The 21,811-nt window shown below is 39.4% G+C and overlaps 1 protein-coding gene across 1 annotated transcript in view; it reads left to right on the top strand.

Moving 5' to 3' along the window:
* The first annotated feature begins 1,787 nt into the window (after positions 1-1,787).
* TBX20 (T-box transcription factor 20) overlaps positions 1,788-21,811 on the top strand; it is a 57,669-nt gene continuing 37,645 nt past the window's right edge. The window contains exons 1-5 of the mRNA XM_036897503.2: positions 1,788-2,394; positions 5,692-5,941; positions 6,984-7,148; positions 10,682-10,790; positions 14,396-14,554. Coding sequence (XP_036753398.2) covers positions 2,268-2,394; positions 5,692-5,941; positions 6,984-7,148; positions 10,682-10,790; positions 14,396-14,554 — 810 coding nt within the window. The 5' untranslated portion in view covers positions 1,788-2,267. The remainder of the gene's footprint in view (positions 2,395-5,691; positions 5,942-6,983; positions 7,149-10,681; positions 10,791-14,395; positions 14,555-21,811) is intronic.

Below are 21,811 nucleotides of genomic sequence, written 5' to 3'. Positions count from 1 at the left end.
GGAAATGTCACTATTGTATCGAGGCGGTGTGTGTGTGTGTATGTGCGTTTGGAGTGGGTTGGTTTAATAACTGAACGGTCTGGATTGGGTTTGGGTTGTCCGAAACCAGCAAAGGACTCAAGAATGGAAACTGATCCTTAAACGCATCGGGTGGTTTAGTCTCTATTCTTACCCGGATTAACCTTAGTGCCGCTGCTCTCAGTGGCATTTAGTTCTACGGTCGACCTTCCTGAACAGCCCAGGCACGGGGTGTGAGCGAGGCCGAGGTCTGGAGTTCGAGACCCACGCTCCCGTCTGCCCGGCTTGCTACAGGCAGACGGGAAAAGGGATACTCTAGCCCCGGTTTTTCTCTCTTAAAAGCAAGTGGAGATGGGTTAGACGATGGTGTAAACTCCTCCCTTCCAGCACAAAAAATCTATGGTTTTACGAATTTCTCCACTTACACTTTATACATCGAGAATGACATCAAGAATGCATTTCTTAGTCACCTTCATGCAGCGTCTTGTTGCAAACTATTGATGCACAATGACAAGACAGGTTTAAATCACGACTCTCCCATATGCCATAATTTTAAATTTAAATAAATGTTCTCAAGTTTTGACTTTTATTTTTTCCCCTTAAGTTTATTTCAGGAGCGAGGAGGTGAGGGGTGAGGCGGCGGGACTGAGGATATGCAGTGAAGGAAGAGAATGGCTGGTGGGAAATGGGGGCTGTTTTCCTTCTTTTCTTTTTCTTTTAAGACCCACCAAGATGTTCTTAATCGCCAGACCGAAAGGCTGGAAAGGACGCAAATATTTACAAGTACAGCTTGAGTGTGTGTGTCAGCCTGAGTTTACACGGCTCCAAGTGAAGCGGATTACCCTGCGAATTCGGAGAATTTGAATTATTCAAACTGAACAGGGCCAACAGGACGACCCCACAAGGCCGTGGGAAGTGGTGGTCAAAGCTGAGTTTGCGAAGACGTAAGATTCCGTCCGCCAAGCTCGGGCGCTATAACGCTCGCATTCTCCCACTGCGTGTCGCGTGGTCCCCGCCAAGGTCCGCGCCACCCGGCATCGCGTCCGCCCCTCTCCTTCCCTTAGGAGTCTCCCTCGGGAACAGGATCCCCGGGAGAGAGGCTCATCGGTGTGCTGCGGAAGCCGCGGTTCTGAGAACAGCATCCTTCGCCAAAGGCTAAGCAGCGGGCTGTCTTTTGCAGGCCTCCGTCTCTCTAGCCTTCTTTCAAGCGGACAGATTTTGGAGCCCGACGATTACGGGGACCCCGTCCTTGGGGACTTTTCCAAGAATGGGATCTGGCCCGTTGGCGCCAGCTTCCGCTTTACTTAGAGCTTCCCAACTTTCTTTTGCAACTTTGAGCACCGGTAAGAAAAAGAATGACAGTAGCAGGAACTCCCTGAGGCTTCCTCTAGTCTAGGTGCCCTCCGTGGGCCACTCCGGGGATCCCGGGCTTAGCCGTGACAAGAATGCCCCCTCCGGACAGTGCGCCCCTCCCTACCACCCCGAGACTGTGAAACCGCGTGGGGGGCGTCCGGAACCGGTGTGTCGGCCTGGTGGTGGCCCCCCCAGCAGGGAACCAGGGCCCGGCTCGCGGCCGGCTGCGTCGCAAGGCTGTGAAGGCTCCACTCCCCGGGCGTGCCCTCCCTGCCCAGCCCGCGGCCCCGCCCCCGGCGGCGAAATCAGGAAGCGGTGACGTGGTGCGGCGCTGACTGGCTGCGGGCCGCCGGGATCGCCGCCGCCAGCAAATTAAGGCGCAGGGCTGCCAGCGCCCGGGCGCAGTGTCCTCCGTGCCGCCCCGCGCTTCGCACTCCCGCGCTCGGGCTCCCAGGCGTCCGCCCCCTCGCAGCGGCGCTCGTCGGGTCGTCACCTCCCTGCAGCTTGGGCCGGTCCGGCTGTCCCCAGCGAGGAGGGGAGGAAGGACGCAGAGGGGGAGCTGCGGGACCCTGGGCTTTGCGCAGCTCATGCTCGTCTCCAGTTTCCAGCGGCGCAGCCTGTGGTCCTGCGGAGTGCCCCGTGGCTTGCGCCCCCGGGTGAGCCTGCGGCTGGTCTTCTCCCGTCTTTGCCGGCTACTTCCAAGTCTCTGCGGCTCGAGGGCTTTGCGGCTGAGGATAGGAGAGGCCAGTGTGGAGCCCTTGGGAGGTTGGGACTGACTCATCTGTAGTCCCCGGCTCTGCTGTGGTGACACTCGGAAACTTTGCACTGTGTTTCCGTCGAAGCTGGACGGCAGTACGGCAAGCCCAGTCCCTGGCCAGGACCGCGCACTGGGGGCCATGGAGTTCACCGCGTCGCCCAAGCCCCAGCTGTCCTCCCGGGCCAACGCCTTCTCCATCGCGGCGCTCATGTCGAGCGGCGGCTGCAAGGAGAAGGAGGCCACGGAGAACACCATCAAACCCCTGGGTAAGGCGGGCTGCCTGACTGGCCGCGCAGGGTAGGGGCGGGGGTATTGCGTGTCATTGACTGAGGAAGGCTCAGGAGGGTGGTTGCCTTTCCAGCCTCGCGGAGCTTCTGACCCTCAGGCCATAGACCGTGCATTAAGGATGAGAGGGTTTTTTTCTTTTCAGCCCAAGTTTTCTTTAGGGTTTCAGTCTGTGAAATAAACAATCAGTTTTGCATCCAGTATATTCGCTGGTCATTCTCCCTCCCTCCCTATACCTATTTGTCTAAAATCTCCACGTCAAGTCGGACATACAGTGTTTGTGAGTGTAACTTTGTTGGGATAAAAACATTCAGGTATATATAATAATAAGACCCCTTTAAGACTCCCGAGGATTTATGATGTGTGTAATACCGACTAGTGCTTTGAAGCCTAGAATACGGTAAGCGACTTTACAAGAAACCAGTTTAATTTTGTTTTTCCCTGACTTGAACAAAGGAATCAGCTCCTTAAAACCACTGTCAAGTGCTGTAGAATAAGCCAGTTCTCCCCACATGAACCATTTTCTTCACAGAAGCTCTAGACTTATCAGTAAGACATCATTTTATCACTGCCATCATTTTCATTGGAGGTTGGCAAAAACATTAGCCAGTAACCATTTCCCAAATTCCTCAACTTGTAGCTACACTGTTTATTTAACAACCCTTACCATTTATAGAAGACACAAGCTTGGAGTAAAGGGAGAATAGGGATTGTGTTCCCCTTAGCACAAATTCTAAGGGGAAAGAAACTATTGGAGATAAGTATTTCAAAGTACCTTTACAATTGAGGAAGAAAGAAGTTCTCACCATCGACTCTTGGGTCCCCTGGGAAATAATAATTCCTCATCCTGATTATCTGATAGCCCTAAAACAGTGAAAAATATCAAATATCAAATCTAGGGTAAGTCTACTTTTTTAACTCTTCTCCAACTTTTTCCTTCCTTCTTCCTGTTCCCACCACTTTAACATCTCACATCCAAAACAATAATAATAATAATAATAATAGGAAAGAGAAAGTGTTAGAGATGCAGACTAATGGGCCTGGGCAGAGATAAAACAAAGGACTAAAAGCCTGCAGCAATTTAGAATCAAGGGAAAGAGAACCAGAAGAGCCCCAGAAAACAGAATGGCAACAAATCTCTCCTCCAAGGCTTTCACTCGCTCTCCCTGGTTCTTCCACCTACCTTCCCATCTAAATCGAAACCTGCAAAAAGAAATAGAAAAAAACCAATAGAACAAATCCCTACTGTTTAAAAAAAAAAAATTAACCAGCAATTTCCAAGGTGTGTTTCTGGAAGTTCCCAGCACTATCCACTCCTATTTAGGGGGCCTCTGAATTCTTTACACATGTCTCCATCACGGTTTGGTAGCTAGCAGGAAGAGAGGATTTCAGGTTAAATTTCTTGACAGAAGTAAACAGACTAGGAAACGTTACATTGTTAGCTCCACAGTCATTTCAGGGTTGCTCCCTTCTCTGTTTTCCTGAGTAAAACCACCTTTTCTCTAAATTCTAAACTATTCTCCCCCCACCTCACCCACCTACCCACACAGTCTGTAAAATATGCACTCCTCCCCTCCTGGGGCTTTTGAGACAGGCTGAGAGAACCAGAAGGCATTCTTGTCCCTTTTACAGGCCAGTTCAACAGAGCACAATCAGTGACTATATGCCAAGGACTCTGACATGAGAAACACCTAAACGTTCTATTAAGAGAGCATGTGGTACTTTGAAACCCTAGTGAGATGTAAGGAGGGGGTTGAAAGTGTGTCATGATTGCCCATTCAAACACACTACATCTACTTAGAAGAACTGCCTCAGACTACTGGAGGATTTCTTCAAAAAATGTTTCTGAGCTATAATTGACATATTGTTAGAGCATTTCTATATCCTTTTTTTCCTCCTCCACTCCCCAACAGTGACACACTGGTTAATCTGGGGCTTGCAGAGTGCACCTTTTTTGATGGTCAGAAAATAAGAAAATTGCCAAGGCTACTCATTAATTCCATAAAAAGACATTATGTGAATGTGTTTCTGAAATATTAGTAGAAAATTAGATTTTGCCATGGTATGGTTCTCTTTCTTTGAATTTCAGAATATTAAGATAATTAATTTGAATGTTCTTAATTTAAAAATATTTCTGTAAATTGGATTATTATTGTATGAGGAAAACAGCTAAAAATTTGCTAGTTCCTGCTTGCCTACCTCAGGTTAATGAGAAACATGGGAAATGAAATCCTTTATATGATCTATACATCATATATTGCACATACCTACATTTAGAACTTGTTTCAGTTCCTTGAGGGTGCTTAGAAGAGAGTTGTTTGGAGATCGGTTTCACATTGCAGATTCAAGTAGTTTCTTTTTTAAGGGATGCAAGATAATTGGGACAATTACAAAAGTCCCCTGTATTCCATCAAAGTGACTGGTGTATTCCCAAGGCCCTTATCAGCTGTGGAAGAGAATGTTTGGTTCATAGGCAGTGGTATTCCAGCCTAATGGTGAAAGGTAAAGGGCTCTTCTAGCCCTTTAACACTCTGCTAGCCTGGGTTTGGGGTTTGTTTTCCTCACTTTTATGATCTTTTCGACAGAGAGAAAAAAAAAATACACACATTGTCCTTCACACAATTGTTTCAAGTCTGTTACAAAAATCTGCCCAGAGAGTATACTCCTGTGATTTAACAAGCTATATGCTAGAGTCTTTCATAAGCTCTGAGGCTGTGAAGGGATATTGTAAAAATGCCCTCATCTAGCATCTTAAAGCCTAGGAAACTAAAAGCCAGGTAGATAAGTGAAGGAACTTAATATTTTTAAACCACATCCCCACTTTTCTCCTCCCCTCCCCCTACCTTTCATTTTCTCTTCTGAAGAAGGGCTCCAGAAGGGAAGAGAAAGTTTCTACTGGAGTTGAAAGGTGCTGATCTCTTCACCCTTTGGTGCTGGAGAAAAGTCTCCTGATTGTCAAAGAGGCAGGACTGCAATACTTGCTTTTTATGCTATATGATCAAAACCTTTCCGTTTAATCACTCCTCACATTTTTATTCCTCAAAATGGGTTTCATAATGGTGGTAACAAGCTATGGTTCTAGAACTCATTTCATTCAGTCAGCAAGCCCTCGACATGTCACTCCATGGGAATCCTACACTTGATTTATATAGTGAGGGGTTACTGCTGCCTTCCTGGAGTTTCTGAGCATAACTTTTCCAAAGTCAAGTCCAGGTACCTATTTTAGTTGGAATGTTCTTCCAGCATTAGCTGTCATTCTTCATTCTCTTTGTCTGCAGAACAATTTGTTGAGAAGTCATCCTGCGCTCAGCCCCTGGGCGAGCTGACCAGCCTGGATACTCATGGGGAATTTGGTGGTGGGGGCAGCAGTCCATCTTCCTCCTCTCTGTGCACGGAGCCGCTGATCCCCACCACCCCTGTTATCCCCAGTGAGGAAATGGCTAAAATCGCCTGCAGCCTGGAGACCAAGGAGCTCTGGGACAAATTCCACGAGCTGGGCACGGAGATGATCATCACCAAGTCGGGCAGGTAGCTGGGCCTTGGTGGTGAGGAGTGGGGAGATGGAAATGCACCTGGGTGGTAAGCTTAGAGTGTTTCTAGCAACTGGGTGAAAGCCCGCTGGTTCTGAGTACAGAAAAGAAGCTTCGCTTGCCGGAGGTCAGCTTCTTTTCACTGACTTGCTTTTGGAAAGAGCTGCTGATACAGACATCCAGGTGTTTGCTTTCTCCTATCTGTCACTGAAAAATCCTCCCCAGCCTTGATGAGAAGGGTACTGGGACCAGGGATCTCTGTCGCCTACAACCTGGGAGGGCTTGGGGGTGCAGGGCTGGCCTCTAGAGGGAAGTGGGAACTCATGCCCCGGGTGCAGGGAACTGGTTGCTTCCAGGGAGGCAGGTAGCTTGCCTTTTTTGGCCTCAATTTGCAGAAGCCTCCAGCAACCATGAAAAAAACTAACATTAAAACTTGAGCATAAGAAATCGGAAACAAACCACACTCGCCATAGCAGGGAGCACTGGCGTGTCTGGCGCCGCGTCTCTGTAGCTGCAGCCAGGCAGGCTCAGTGCCGTGCGGAGCCACGAGCAGGCGGCTGTCTGGGTCTGGGGCAAAGGGCCGAGGCAGACGAAGGTGGCTCCGGCTTTCTTACTCTGGGAAATACCCCGAGGGTCCCATGAAACCCAGCCTGAGAACCCAGCTCTCACTTTCTATGGCAGGAATCCGTTTTCTCGAAGCAATGAGATGGGGTTGCGCGACTCTGTCTGCTCTGGAGACTTCAGTCCCTTGACCCTAACGGGTTTGATACTATAGCATAGGATTTCCTCTGATCTCAGATATTAAAAAACAACACAAAACAAAACTTTTCATCTAGCAAGGAGGATTTCTATAAAGGTGACAAAGTTATCTAGGCCTGGGAGAAGGTCTGTCTCTCTATTTCACATCTGAGGCTTTACAGGGAACAGAGAAGGTCTGAGGGCCCAGTAGGTACAGGAGTCAGACCCTTTCCCTCCACCTCGAATTTGGGTCAACTTGTTAGGGAGTGTGAGCTCTGGCCTATTTTGTTTCCCTGTGTCAGGAGGATGTTTCCTACCATCCGGGTGTCCTTTTCCGGCGTGGATCCCGAGGCCAAGTACATAGTCCTGATGGACATTGTCCCCGTGGACAACAAGAGGTACCGCTACGCCTACCACCGGTCTTCCTGGCTGGTGGCTGGGAAGGCAGACCCACCACTGCCAGCCAGGTTTGTGACTCCACATTTTCCGCCTGAGCAAGACCGGTACTAACCCCACTGGCACAATGTCTCTGTCCTGGTTGTTTGAATTTTAAGCAGGTCTGTTGTTAAAGCCATGAACTTTGGTAAGAGCATTCCAAGCCCAGACATTTCAGGATTGACTATACAAAATATGGATTAATCTTTGAGAAAAGCAGAGTGTGTGCATAGACAGGACACTGCCTTTAATTTTATCTTTCCTCATAATGCATTTCAAAGTTTTCCTTAACTTTCAATTGGAATATTGATTAGAAATCTGGACCCATTTCCTATAGTGCCTGTCATTTCTAGTTGGCTACTCAACACCATACTGAATTAACCTACTGATGAAGTGGTTGCCCCAAAATCCCTTTTAAAAGAATACATTTTAGTAGTGGCTGTTTATAGTAAATGTTTGTTAACAATGTGGTTACATCTGCACATAATAAACATCATTTTGGTAAAATGCGGCTGTTTTTGACTAGTAAAGGGCTCAGAGATTTTAAGTAAGAAAAACTGATTCGTTTTTCCCCCTTCTGCATAGTAAGATTGGTGGATGAGTATAATTCAACATCAGGTTAATATTCCTTTATATGAAACATTACTCAATTAATGTATTAGGGATCATATATGTTTATTTTTGTGATATTCAGTGTTGATGTTCTTCCGGGACAATGCTGTTTAAAAAATCACATGCAAGCCTTTGTTGCTGCTCTCCCAGATGGACATTCTGGGGGGAAAAAAGCATGCATTTACTTATACGAATATTAATAGCTCAAGTTATAGGAGCCTAATTGTATACTTTATTACAAACAAAGTATATTAGCTGACTTTCTCTTTAGGGTTCAAAACCATAGCTTTTAAGTTATTTTATGACTATCTAATTTTTATAATTGATTAAAAGTTTATATCAGAGCTAAGAATTTATTGTACAGGTTTAGGAACTTTGAAGTTATAGCTAGTTCTTTGTCAGTATCTAGTTTGGAGTCTTAGTCAAGGTACAGAATCAACACAGACAGTGTACAAATATAATTCAGATGGAAAACTAAGTTTACTTAGTAGTTGATCACGTAATTGAGCTTATGTTATGCTGAATACACTAGGAAGAGATTAAATGAAGCCTCTCCGAGCTTTCTATTGCCACAAGAGACTAGGAAGGATATCTTCCCAACCATTTTCAAATCAGTGTATTAAAAAACATTAAATAACAGGACTAAGAAACTTAAGAAAATTGTTACTCATTTTTTTATTAAGCAAGATTCACCAGTTTACAGTAGACATTAAAATGAATAGAATTTGTGTTTTTTGTATAGCAGATTCACATTATTCTCTAGAGAGAGAAAGTATTTTAGCAAATTCCTAACCAATTTTACAAGTAAACCCTCCTTTTTTTCCCTCAAAATCTTTCCTCTAAGAAGTTAACCACTCCTGTTTAGCATATGTTTTCTTCCTATCTGAAGGTATGGGAAACTGGTGCAGACCAGCAGGACTTTAGAAATATGACATGCCTTGTTTATGTTACTAATCTGTTCTGGTTGGAGAAGGAAAGCACGTACAAATACACTATCTTAACTGAAACATGTTTAAGCTATTGCTGGAATTTTAAGTCCTAGGGGACTTGAGAGAGGAGGGGCTTCCTGTATGCTTTTTCATTCATCCAGTTCAACTTATTTATATTGATGTAAGATAAAAATGTTCAGTGCACTTATAGGCTAGAAGTATTCTGGAAAATTTAAACAACTATTCTTTATTTAGAAATAGTGCTATATATTCTAGCTCCATAAGGGAGACGTGAGGAACTTGGGAGAGGATCATTTTTATACTGATGGTGGAAATTCCTCGGGGTTATAGTTCTTTGAACCATTTTATTTCATACTGAAGTTCATCAGTTAATTGTTCCTAATCAGAAGAAATAATGCTTGATAATACCATTTGATCTTGATATGACATTTTACAAGATCTAAAATAATGTTACATTTACCTATAGGACATTCCTTTTCTTTATAGTAATTGATATTTAACTAAGTGAATCTTTACTGACATGATTACCTATGGTGAGTTGATAGTTAAGAGGGAACATTCCATCAACTTCTAGGACTTGAAGTATTTTGGAACATTTTTTTGGCAAAGTGGGTAGGATGTAGTGCTGATGAGTAAAACAATTGCACCTCTAAAGTTATAGTCTTGAGAGGGGTGACAGTTGAAAAAAGTTATTATGGTTGTGTTACCAAAGAATACTTCATTGAAAGGCAATTTTGAGTACTGCTAAGAAAAAAAGTAGGCTGAGAAACATACCTAAAGCCTCTAAGATTCTTGTATCTGTCTGGTAAGAGTCTTTAGTGCCGCCAGCCTTTCTTTTGCTTTATTTCTGGTGGACTTGGTAAGGTTCAGCATGTGCACTCCATTCTTCTATTCTCAGTCCTCTGTGACAAACCACAGCACAGACTTCTTGTTCTTGCCATGAATATTGCAAACAAAGGTTTTTTGACTTTTTTCCTTGCCTTTTCCCCAATCACAATATAAACGTTTAATTAGAGTCACAGGGATCCTATACAAAATTTAGATATACATAATCTGTTAAATGGGTAAAGGAATTTGTTCTATTAAATCAAGGGTATTTCCTTCCCCTTTCGTTAGTTCTGTAATCTCCCCTGATTTCAGAAAAGTTAATGAGTGGAGACCAGGACTGGGATTTCCAAAGAGCTGTACTTAGTGTGATATTCGCAGATAAAATGAATGGGGTGCATTAAACTCTGAGTGAGTAATTGTGCACGTAGCAGTTGATCAATAAATGATAAATACATACTTGGTAAATACTTTTTTCCCCATCAAACCTTTTTTTCTCTTTAGGCTGTTTACAAATAAATATATTGAATAATCTGAAGTTTACCCTGTTCCTTTTCACTCTCATTTTAATTGAGCACTTAACTAGATACTGATAAAACTAGCAGTACTTAAGTTACCAGGAGGAACAACAGACTATGTCTGTGGACTATTAAAAGTTCCCTAGGTCACTGTATTACAATTACTTTGTCTTTTATTTATAAAAAACATGAAATGTAAACTGAGTCGCCTCTAAGTTTAAGTGACTGGACTGTCTAGAATTGTTTTCTCTAAAATTCTTTACATCTTCATTGCTTTTTAGCAATGCTTATAATAGGAACTCATTATGCGATTAGTATAACCTAGTTTTTTCTTTTGAAAGTATCTAGAATAATACATTTTATATTTGACAGAAGCAGACCAGTAGTCAATTAGATGGGGGAAAAAAACCCACCTTAAAAAAATAACTTGCTTAGTAAATAATAGGAAATTTATTATTACCTTTTAGATTACTGGTACATGAAGAAACAGATGTTCTAGAGTTATTTTGATATCGCCATATTATTAAATTTGAGATTATGTGGCACAAATAAAATTCTTTTGTGAGGTTTTGTGTTGCTTTAGAATCAGAATATTTTATAGCCCACAGAGAACAGATTAAAAAAAAATTCTCAGTAAAATTCTTTAATAATTTTTTTTAGGCTGTATGTACACCCAGACTCTCCTTTTACTGGTGAGCAGCTACTCAAACAGATGGTGTCTTTTGAAAAGGTGAAACTCACCAACAATGAACTGGATCAACATGGCCATGTAAGTACAGTGCTTTGGACTGTGTGGATTTCCTGGGATGGAATGAAGTCACACAAAACTTCCTCCTTCTACGGGGTCTCCCTCTCCCTCTCCTGACATCTGCTTCTGGGTCATTCTTTCAGAACATTCATGTGTCCTTCAGTGACGCAACCATGATTGCTGCTTTTGAGAGGCCATATACAGGGATGCTGTATGCCATTTCTTTGCAAGAGGGTCTGGGACCTTTGGCACTGTGAATTTCCTAAGACTTCTGCAAATGCTTTACTACCTGCACCAACTAAACAAAGGAAATGTACCTTTTGGAGGCTACTACAGCCTTTTTGGGTTAAACATCTACTGGTATGTCACACAACACAGGGTAAATGGAATGGGGTTGAGACCACCCCCTGCCTCTGCCCCATGGGTTTTTCCCAAAGTGTGTTCCTCTTAGTGGAAGTGCTCTTTACTTAGTATATATCCTCTTTGTAGAGTCTTATGAATATTAAAGCACAGAGAATTCTTGCAGTTAAAACCATTTGATTTTGTGTCAGTAAGGAGTTCATCAAAATGTGGAAAAGAGAAATTGGAATTCTGAGCTCTTGTCACTAGTTCACAAAATAAACTCACTGATGCAGGGCTTTACACATTGGGTAAGTTACTTTTTAAAGAACTGTGATATTGTTCCATGCTCTTAAACAAAGATTTACATAAAGATTCTATTTTAGATTTTGGGCTGAGCAAACTTTAGACAGACTTGCATACGTCTTTTTGACAACGAGAATACTGTTTCATTTTTTTGCCTTGATTGCCAGAAAGCACATTGGTATTTTCATAGCTGCTTTCCTTGGCTTTAGATATTCTGATATAATTTTCCCTCTCATCCTCTTTATTAAGGCTCTTTTTATTTAAAGGTTTAGTTTTTATTAGATCTATGCAGTGGAGAAAGAGAATTTCAAGACTTTTCTCAAAGAAGATGTTTAGATAATAAGTTAGGTAATAAAGTGGAGAGTTTTAGACATGGCTCCAAATGCTGAATTGAAACTGGAACCAAATAAATCACTTCAGGCATTGATGCCATCCATTTGTCCACAAGACCTTGTTTATGACAACTCAGTCAGAGTAACCAGGTTAATTCATGAGTGGTTGCTGGTGGCACTGATGGGATGATGAAGTAGGTTAACAGCTTTCTGTTGTTTTATGCATTGGAAAAGATAATTGACTTTTATCTTTAAGGATGTTGGCATAATTGTACTTTTTTTTTAAAAATAAAGATGTTTCCATTGATGTTTTTTTTTGTCAAGTTATAAATATCTGAGAGACATTTTCTGTAGTCCAATGATCATTTTTACTGTCATTCACATTAAAATTCTGTGGGCTCTGCTGAAATCTTGCAGGGAGAATGAGATTTTTTATGGTTCTGGTATTTTCCATATTGAAGCTTTTAGAAGAACTGTTTGGGTTTTTCCAGAAAGACTTGAGAGTCCATTCTGAGGTCAGCCATCTAGAATTGGTATGTTTTCCTTTTAGCTTCAGTTTCATGTATGGGAATACCACTAAACTGTATTTCAGGAGCCCTGGGTTCTAATTTGATTATGCCAAGATTAGACCTTGAAAAATTGTTTAGTCTTAGATGGTCATTAATATCTATTTTAGCTTTAAATCTTATTATTTAATTTAACCTTCACTTTATCACCAGAAATAGTGTGTTCTGAAAACTACAAGAAAAGATTTTTTGATCCTCTATTGTTTAGCCAAGTTCTTTGAATTAGTCCTGAAGAAGCCCCTCTTAGAGATATATTCTTGGTTTTATAACAGGAAAATTTCTTATTTCCAGGAATCTATTTCTTCGATGAAGCAGAGTTCACATTTCTATTAGCATTTCTTAGCCCCCTGAGGGCTTGAGCAGAGAGTCAGGAGCCCTGGGGTCTGAGACTCAGTCTGGAGACTGTCTCTCCAGTATCCTTTCCCAAAGGAAATCAACCTTGGGGCCAGTGTAAGGAGAGGAGAGAGGACCTTACTTAAAGCTTAGAGCTTCTTCCTGTGTGTGAGTGTGTGAGTGTGTGTGTGTGTGTGTGTGTGTGTGTGTGTGTGTGTGTGTGTGTATGTGATTTGAAATTCCTTCTAACTTATTAGCAGAACATAGAGTGAATTCTCAGGGGTTTTTTTTATATCAATATTAGGAGTTTGCTTTGTCACTTTGAGTTTATTCCAGTTTTATGACTAGGCATGGATGTCTTGTACTCCTTGGAATACACACATTATACAAAGAGATGGCTTTCTAAAGGCTATTTCAATTCATTTGAAGCTCTCATTTGTTTTTGTTATTCATGTTTGGGATCATAAAAATATGACATGTTCAAAATTCCATACCAGTTAATGCCCTGTAACTTTAAGTTGGCTTTCATCTGAGCACAGAGAGGTACTGAATCTGTATTAGTTATCTCACAGTAACTAGTATTTAACTTGGCTAAAGTCAACCAGAAGGAACATTCATCCACCACACCCATGTTACCCAAGAAAACAAGGGAGCCATTAGTTGCAATAAGGCTGCGTGCCATTGCCACTGGTCCTGCCACAGTATCTCATCAATGCCTCCTCTGAGAGAAACGCTTTCTGATAGACCTTTAGGGTGAAGGGCATACAGTGTGAGCTCTGTTATCCCAAGAAAGACATACTCAGTTTTATAGATTTAGGTAGCTGTGTGAGTAGCAGGGATAGGATGTGGAAAACCTTTAATATCTGAAGGTAAACTATGCTGCTAAGATTATAATAGCAAATTAATCACATTTTTATAAGATCATGAAAAATACGGCCTTGTTAACCAGGGTATGTTTATGATTTCTATGTATCAGGCAACTTTCATTAGCTGTGAAATGGAAGATGGCCACCACTGTCATTCATGTTTAGTTTATAACTGGAAGTCATGAATCAATGAAGTAGTCAGAAATAATAACAACAATAATAATAAATTTCATATTTACTGAACACTTCCTATTTGCTATATGATTTGCAAGGGTTATATCATCTAATCCTCATCACACCCTACAAGGGTAATACTGTTTTTGCATTTGAGAAAATGAAGAGGGAGAGATGAGGTCACTTGGCCCAAGATTAAAGAGCTAGAAAGTAGCATATTCACTAATCTAACCAAAGTCTAATACCATACTGCCTTCCTAAATCGTTTTATTCCCCTACTCCCATAAATAACAATTGGTCCTTCTAGAATATATAATTTATTACTTTAGAAAATGAAGACATACATCTTTTAGTCTAACCAGACTAATAAAAAATATTTTATTTTTAAGATTTGACTTAAAAATAAACAAATAAACATCCACCAGATGACCCTCCCCAACTCCCATCACCCCTCTAGCATTTTAGAAAGATATCTGAAACAACCTATGTTATCTCCATTGTTTTGGTAAAATGTGTTTCAGAGCAATGAGTCTGTAGTATCTTGTGAAAACGATTTGCCTTAAGAATGGAAAGGATAGATCTTAATCTTAAAACTGAATTTGAAACTGTAGATTTTATGGTTCTTTCTTTTCTTACTGTGGTTATTGTAATTTGGCCCACTTAGCAATATCAAAATTTTAAATTCAGTACTTCCCATCTCTTTGTTGTAGATAATTTTGAACTCAATGCATAAGTACCAGCCCCGGGTGCACATCATTAAGAAGAAAGACCACACAGCCTCCTTGCTCAACCTCAAGTCTGAAGAATTCAGAACATTCATCTTTCCAGAGACAGTTTTTACAGCAGTCACTGCCTATCAGAACCAACTGGTGAGTGTACCATTCATAACTTATTTTCTAAATAAGGTAAGGATTTAGAATGTTCTTTCATTTTCTTGGAGACAAGGGCTGTGCCAGTACTCAGAAGTTCACTTTGGGGAGAGGTATTATCAGCCCCAGGACCTGTAAGTGTGTAGACTGACCATGGCTCAAGTCCTGAAGGTCTGTATCACACCATCTCTACTAGAATGTTTATACTTCTGCTCAAGTTGTTTTCTGCCCACTCTCGCACCCAAACCTGCCCCAACCTGCCTTCTCAAATTTCCTTCTTGAGAAAATTACCTTCTTCTTTTTCCTCCTAATAGATCCTCATGATGTATATTATATGAGTCATATACACACTCATTGCTTCATAAAATTTAGAAGTTCAGTTTTTCTGCTAAATTAGCACATATATTCTAGCCAACTGCTCAAATTACTGATACTTTAGATATTTTGTGAGGCTTATTTAGCCATAATTTAGGATAAGATAATTCTAGCAGAATGATTTTAAATGTCTCTTTAATTAATAAACTGTAGTAGCTAAGCATTTGTGTATTTAATTAACATTAAGATATCTAATTTATAATATTGTTATACATTTTCTACTCTCTGTTGTACATCACATTTAAAACATATACATTTCTTCATCCATAAGATTTAGTCTAATTCAGTAAATACTTACTGAAGTCTTACTAGCTTGGGGCTGTTAGATTCTTCTCAATGTATTTTCTTGTTTCATGGTCAGCATAAGCTTGGTGGCCAGGGGTAATAGTAACATTCTATGGTGAGTAACTTGAGGTTCAGAGAGGATAAGTAATTTTTCCACAGTCAGGAAGGATCAGAAGTAGAATTCCTTTTGATATACTTGAGTAAAAGGAATAAAAGGAGCTCAGTTGGTTTACTTGGCAAATTTGGTTGTTTGTAGTGTCTCTAGGTTGTTATCTCTTGCTTTTATTTTACTAGTTTGCAGGTGGCCAGGACTGTTGCTCTCCTCTTGTCTTGATGTTGTTATATTCTGGGTTCTAACTGTTAGCTGCTGCCTGATAGATGGCTCAGAGTCCTGAGGGGAGAGATATGGAGTTGTCTCTCAAGAAGACAGGAAGAGGAAGCTGAAAGCCCAGGTAGCCCTACATAACTGAGGAAATGGGAGTTGAGAGAAGGGATGTGGGCACACTGCTGGAGTAGATGTGTATCTCTCATGCTTAAGCACCTGTAATTTCTGTATGGCTCAGTGGATTTCATTTTGCCACTGTAGGTACCATTTTCCTTACCTGTAACCTGGGGCTAAGAACTTCCCAGACCATCTTAGGGAATTGCTGTGAAAGTCAAATGAGAGACTGTGCATAAATGTGCCTTTGAAACTCAATAGAACACAACAGTAACTGTCTCTGGAATGTTTAAAGAGGATTTGTCACTGTGTGGATTTAAAAATGTTAGTAGTATATTTTTTAATGAGATAAATGACTGCACAAATGTTATCACACTAATCACCTTAAGTAAAAGCAAAGTATTACAACTTATGAATTATCTCTAACATAACAACACAAGAGTAGAAACATTTGGAGAATCCCAGGCTAAAAAAAAAATTGGCTATAGATTGAAACCCACAAAGGACTAAAACACTAATGCTTTTTCTCTGAGAATCTGAGACACTGACGCCAACAATCTCATTTTTAATTTATTTGAGGACATGTGTTGTGCAAATACCATAGGTTCAGAAAAGATTCCTGAAACATCCATTTTACACTGAGTGAATTTGTAGGTTTTACATTACAAAACATTAGATTTATACTAATATAAGAAACCCTGTTGCTGTGTGAGAATGAAATAAAAACTTGTCATGTGGAAATTTTATTACTTTCATCAGAATTCTCTATTGAAAAAGCCAAAGCAAGAATAAGTAAATTTGGATTTTTAATAAAAAATACAGATAGAACAAAATTAAAGGAAGTTCGTAAGTATAATGCCTTATTCTTACATTGGTTTAATAGGTGAAGGAGCAATCCTGAATAAATGTTGGAAGGACCTTTCATATCATGGTACACTGGAATAGGAGGGGATTGTCATAGTTATAATAACTAATATTTGGGCATTTACTATGTGTAAGTCTCCATTAAAGTGTATCGGCCTATTTTCACAATGACATTATGAGATAGGAACAGCAATATTTTTGTGTCACATTTTACATCTGGGGAGATTGAAGCACAGTATTAAATAACTCATTCACAGTGGCCTTGCTGCTCCCGTCACAGACCTGAATCAAAGTGGTTAGGTTAAAATACCATTGTTTTTCAGCTCTAAGCTTTTGGTGCCTGGTGTCTCCAAAGAAAGCAGAGCTCGACCTCCTCTCAGCTTGTGACCCTGATGGGCTCTGAAATGTCCTTTTTAGAAGGTTTCAGCTCTTAAAGTTCTTTTTTTTTCTTTTCAACAAGTGTTCACTGCTTACTTGCTATGTGCAGGGCCCTGTCCATATCACACAGCAGCCTGTGTAATGAGATGACAATCATCCTAAATTGGTGGTCAGAGTGTCTACTATCATTAGCTGCATATAATAGGAGCCATATGCTTTAATGACATTACATAATTTAATTCTTTTTTTCTACTCAACTTTTTATTTAGAAAATTTTCAAATATCCCAAACTAAAGCAAATGGAAAAATGAACCCCATGTACTCTGCACCCAGATTCAGCAATGAACACACTGCCATATTTGTTCTGCCTCTCCTTACCCCATCTCTCTACCTCTATATGTATGCTGGCTTTTCCCCTTCCCTTGATCATTTGAAACTAAGTTGCATGCATCATGATACTTTACCTGTAAATACTTCTACAAGTATATACAACAAGCATATTATTTTTGTAACCATAATATCTTTATCATAGCTACAAAAATTAGTAAGAATTATTTAATATCATCTAAAATTCATTTCATACTAAAATTTTCAGGGTGGACCAACAATGTCTTTTTATAACCTTTTATATTTCCCCCTCTGACCTAGGATGCAACTAAAGTTAATGGTTTGGATTTATTACTTTTAGTTTAGAAAAACCTCTACATTTTTTCTCAGTATCTCATTCAGTCATGACACATTCCCAAAGAAGGCCCCATGAGCCCCATTTTGTAGATGAACAAAGTGAGGTCCAGAGTGATTAATACACTCATCCAGGTCATAAACCTGGGAAGTGACAGAACCATCATCTGGGTCTTAATTCCTCCATTTTAGTGGCATCATGCTAGATTGCAGGGCCAAGGAAGTGACCACTGACACTGTCAAGGTTTAGAAACTGAATTTGAAAATGTTGCTGAATTAAAATAGGTTAAGATACTAATAAACACATATCCTTAAACAAGTTGCTCATCTTATAAGTATTTACTTCTAATTGAGATGATAAATGGGCTCAAAATCCAGCTACCAGTGCCTAGCTATCCTTCATTGTGTCATTAAGTACAAAGATTAATATGATTAGTGTATCATTTCATTGCTAAATAACCCACAGTAGAAGTGATTAAATTCAGAACTAATTTTCTCAATAGCTCCTGTTCTGAGTTATTTCTATATTTCTATGTATCAGGTTTTAAAACCATAATCCCTAGCACAATGCCATATACATACATATTTATACACACATATATACATATAAATATACATATATTCATATATATATGCACAGTTTTTGGAATTCAAGCAATAGTCAAAGATTGGATTTGGTATACAAATAAGTCAGTTTTGCAAATGATTTTTAATCTCATAAAGCCAGTCAAAATTCATGTTCCGTAAACATATGTGGAATGAATAAATCAACTTGGGAGTTAGTATTCTGATTTAGATAGTATTATTAGTATATTTAATTTAGTTAGTAGTTGTTAGTACAACAATTTTCAGAAGTTATCCCTGATTCTTTGTAGGCCTTCCCACATCTACTGCCTTTTCACTGCTATCCCATGTTGTGTACTGATTTTCATATAGAAAACATAGAATAAATATATAGGGAATAAAATATGTACGTAGTATAAATATTAGAATTTTTACATGTACAAAGAACAGAGAGAAACCAGAAGAAGATTTGTAATTCACATTTAGGATTTGTAATTTGAAGTTCACATTTAGGTTCACCTTCATATCTCTTAAACTTTAGTTCAGATTATTGTTTTTATATCTGTTGAAAGACAGATCCAAGCTTCCAGTAGAATTTGTGAGAAAGCTTCTCATTTATTTTGGCTGGTTGGTTTATTAGTAATGAAAATGGAACTTTTTGGCTATTTCTTGGCTGGTTTTTGTGAGGAAATGATTGCGTTTCTTTACATTATTAGATCAAAGCTAAATACATTACACTTTCAACAAAACTATTTTATAATTTAAGATTTAAAGGTCATATGTTGTTTTTGAGCAGGCAGACCATTGCCGTAGAGTTGAAGTGTAGGTCAGATTTCATTTTTAAATGCCTTTGGACAGATCTTCTCCTGATAATTGGAGAAATGGTCTCTGAGGGCCAATTTCACCTTGTGGCTGCAAACCCCAGCTGGCTTCAGAGTCCAGTGATATCAAGTGGAATAACAACCACTGGAAAAGGTTCCCTTTTCTTTGGCACAGTTGGCAGTGTCAAAATATGCCCTCCAGTTATGCATACATTTATTATCTATAGGATAATAAAGGAGATGTTGAAAGAGTCAAATTTTGGGTTAGGAAACATTATGTTCTGTGTTATTTAGATAATACATGAAAAAGCAGGGGTGTGTTTTGGCCTGAATTAGTCAGTGATTTGCAGCTATGCGATACACACTAAACTACAGGATTTCTTAAGCACATTCTGCTATCCTTGTTCATGTGGTTTCCTCATGAAATGAAAAACATTGCCATTTTTAATTTGTGTTTTAAACCCCTATCTGTGGATTTACATGGTTTCTCTGCATACTATGCTTAGTAGTTGAGACTATTTTCGGATCCTTCTCTTAGTATTACCTTTGGCACAGGGATGATGATGGGGTTCAACAAGGTTGCAAGCTAGGGGTACTTATTATTAGGGAGCAAATGACCTGATGTCCAGCTGAAACCACTGTCTAGGACTCAGGTTCTTTCATCAGTTCTCAAAGTAAATTTTTCAGTTATCCCAGATTATATAAAGGGATGTAAAACTTTATCTTCAGAAATGAATTTCTTTTTATAGAACTACTGTTTTTTATTTAAATATCCATGGAATAAAAGTCTATGCCTGATCTTGTAAAAATGCATGATTATCTCGAATGTTAAAATTTTGCTATTTAAAAATTATTTCATCTTAAAATTGGAAAACAAAATGAAATGCTGTTTTTGTAAACTTAAGAAGGGTTTCACCTAATGTATAACTAGAAAAAAGAGGAACTCATATTTCTGACTGCTTATTCTTTTTTTTTTAGATAATTATTTTTTATTGAAGGGTAGTTGATGCACAGTATTACATTACATTAGTTTCAAGTGTACAACACAGTGATAAAACATTTATATACATAATTCTAGGTTCCAGCTATCACCCTACCAAGCTGTTACAATATCTTGACTATATTCCTTATGCTATACATTACATCCCGGTACTGACTGCTTATTCTTAAAGCAAAGTTCAACAAACATTTCGGGGGTGCTTATTGTTGACAGCCCAGTAGATGCAGAATCTAGTGATATCAAAGTGAACATGGTGGGCTTGTGAAGAAGTTCAACCCACAGTCTCTGTGCTGCTAACCAATACTCCATAAAAGCTGTTCAAGATTGTAGTGTTAATATAGGACCCCCATACACTTTAGTAATAAGAGATCCATTCAGCTTCTTTTCCCTCTAATTTCCACAAGTAATTGTTTTCCCTGGAATTAGATTAAATGATCCACAGAGGAAGTAAATACCTGGTTATTATCTTGAGCTCCTTTCTAATTAGCATACTAAAAAGTCAGATCATTGCTGTAACCAGTTGGTATATCTAAATATAAGAGCACCTTGTACTATTTTTGAAACTTTCCTCTAGTTTGAAATTATATCAAAATACAAAAAAAAAGATACCATTGATACTAATAGGGATTATGAAATAGGAAGTAAAAAGATATTGGAAGTAGAAAATGCTAATAATGATAAAAATTCCAAAGAAATCCCCAAACTTGAATTTAATGCACTTCCTCTTTCAGTTATGGCAGTAATATTAGATATGGTTACCCCTCAATTGAACAACACACACAAATGTGGAGAATGTTTATTCTACCTGATGACCCTAAAATCATCACATTCAGAGCCACTTGTCCTTACCTTTTAGAAGTGTGAGGAATATGAAGAAATACAATTTTCAAAACCCTTTTCAGGAACAAAGTGGATCAAAAGTCCTTCTTTAATCATTGTAACATACAGATTCTACTTTCAATCCTTTTAGTTTGTAAAGACTTAAAGCATGATATGGTTCACATTTTAGAGAGACAGCTGTAAAAGGATTTCTTCAAAACTAATTTTTCCATCAGATATGTTATCTGCCTTTGTCTTGTCTCGAGAAAATGTTATCCATTGGCAAATCCACTCACTTTGTGATTTTATAAATGAGCTATAGGAGCTGAGCTTGAAAGAAGCCTTTACTTTATTGCTGTACCTTACAGTTTCAGTCTGAAGTTTTCATCTGGGGTTGCTTCACACTTAGTGTCACTAACACTGCAGTGAAAGTGGTCCCACTCTCTTTAGTGGCATTTAAATCATTTTCAGTTCTGGTCAGCTGCGTGTCCCTCTGCCTGCTACATGGAGTTTTAAGCTCTGTCAGGACAGGGACTATGTGTTCTTTTTCTTTGCACCATCCAGCAGCATACAGTGCATAATACGTAATCAATCCTCATGAAATATTTGTTGATGAATTATTGTAAAAGCATCTTCATGAACTGTAAAACGCATTAGAAATATGAAGTGTTTTAACATAATTATGCAGTAGAAGGAGACACAGATCCTGTCTTGGAGGATTTAAAAATCTTGTTGGTGGTTTATGATCTTAGAATATACTGATTGCTTGGGCTTTAGAAGATATTTACAATTTATTTCAAACAAATAAAAATTTTCTCTTTTGTTCTAAAAATTGATCTTCACAACTCAGTGCTAGTTTGAAAGCATGACTGAAGCAGACTTCACCTTTAGAAATCAATGCCCATTAAAGTAGTGGCCCTGTGTGAGAGAAGGTTCCCTACAAACTCCTGGTGACCACACTTTAAAGGCAACTTCAAGGGTTCCTATATATTTCTTTATAGCCACAAAGTAGCTGTTGCTAACCATAAGAA

Source organism: Manis pentadactyla, chromosome 7 (genome assembly GCF_030020395.1).
Source record: "Manis pentadactyla isolate mManPen7 chromosome 7, mManPen7.hap1, whole genome shotgun sequence".
In the NCBI taxonomy this organism is placed as follows: domain Eukaryota; kingdom Metazoa; phylum Chordata; class Mammalia; order Pholidota; family Manidae; genus Manis; species Manis pentadactyla.
This window is presented reverse-complemented; position numbering and strand designations above follow the sequence as displayed.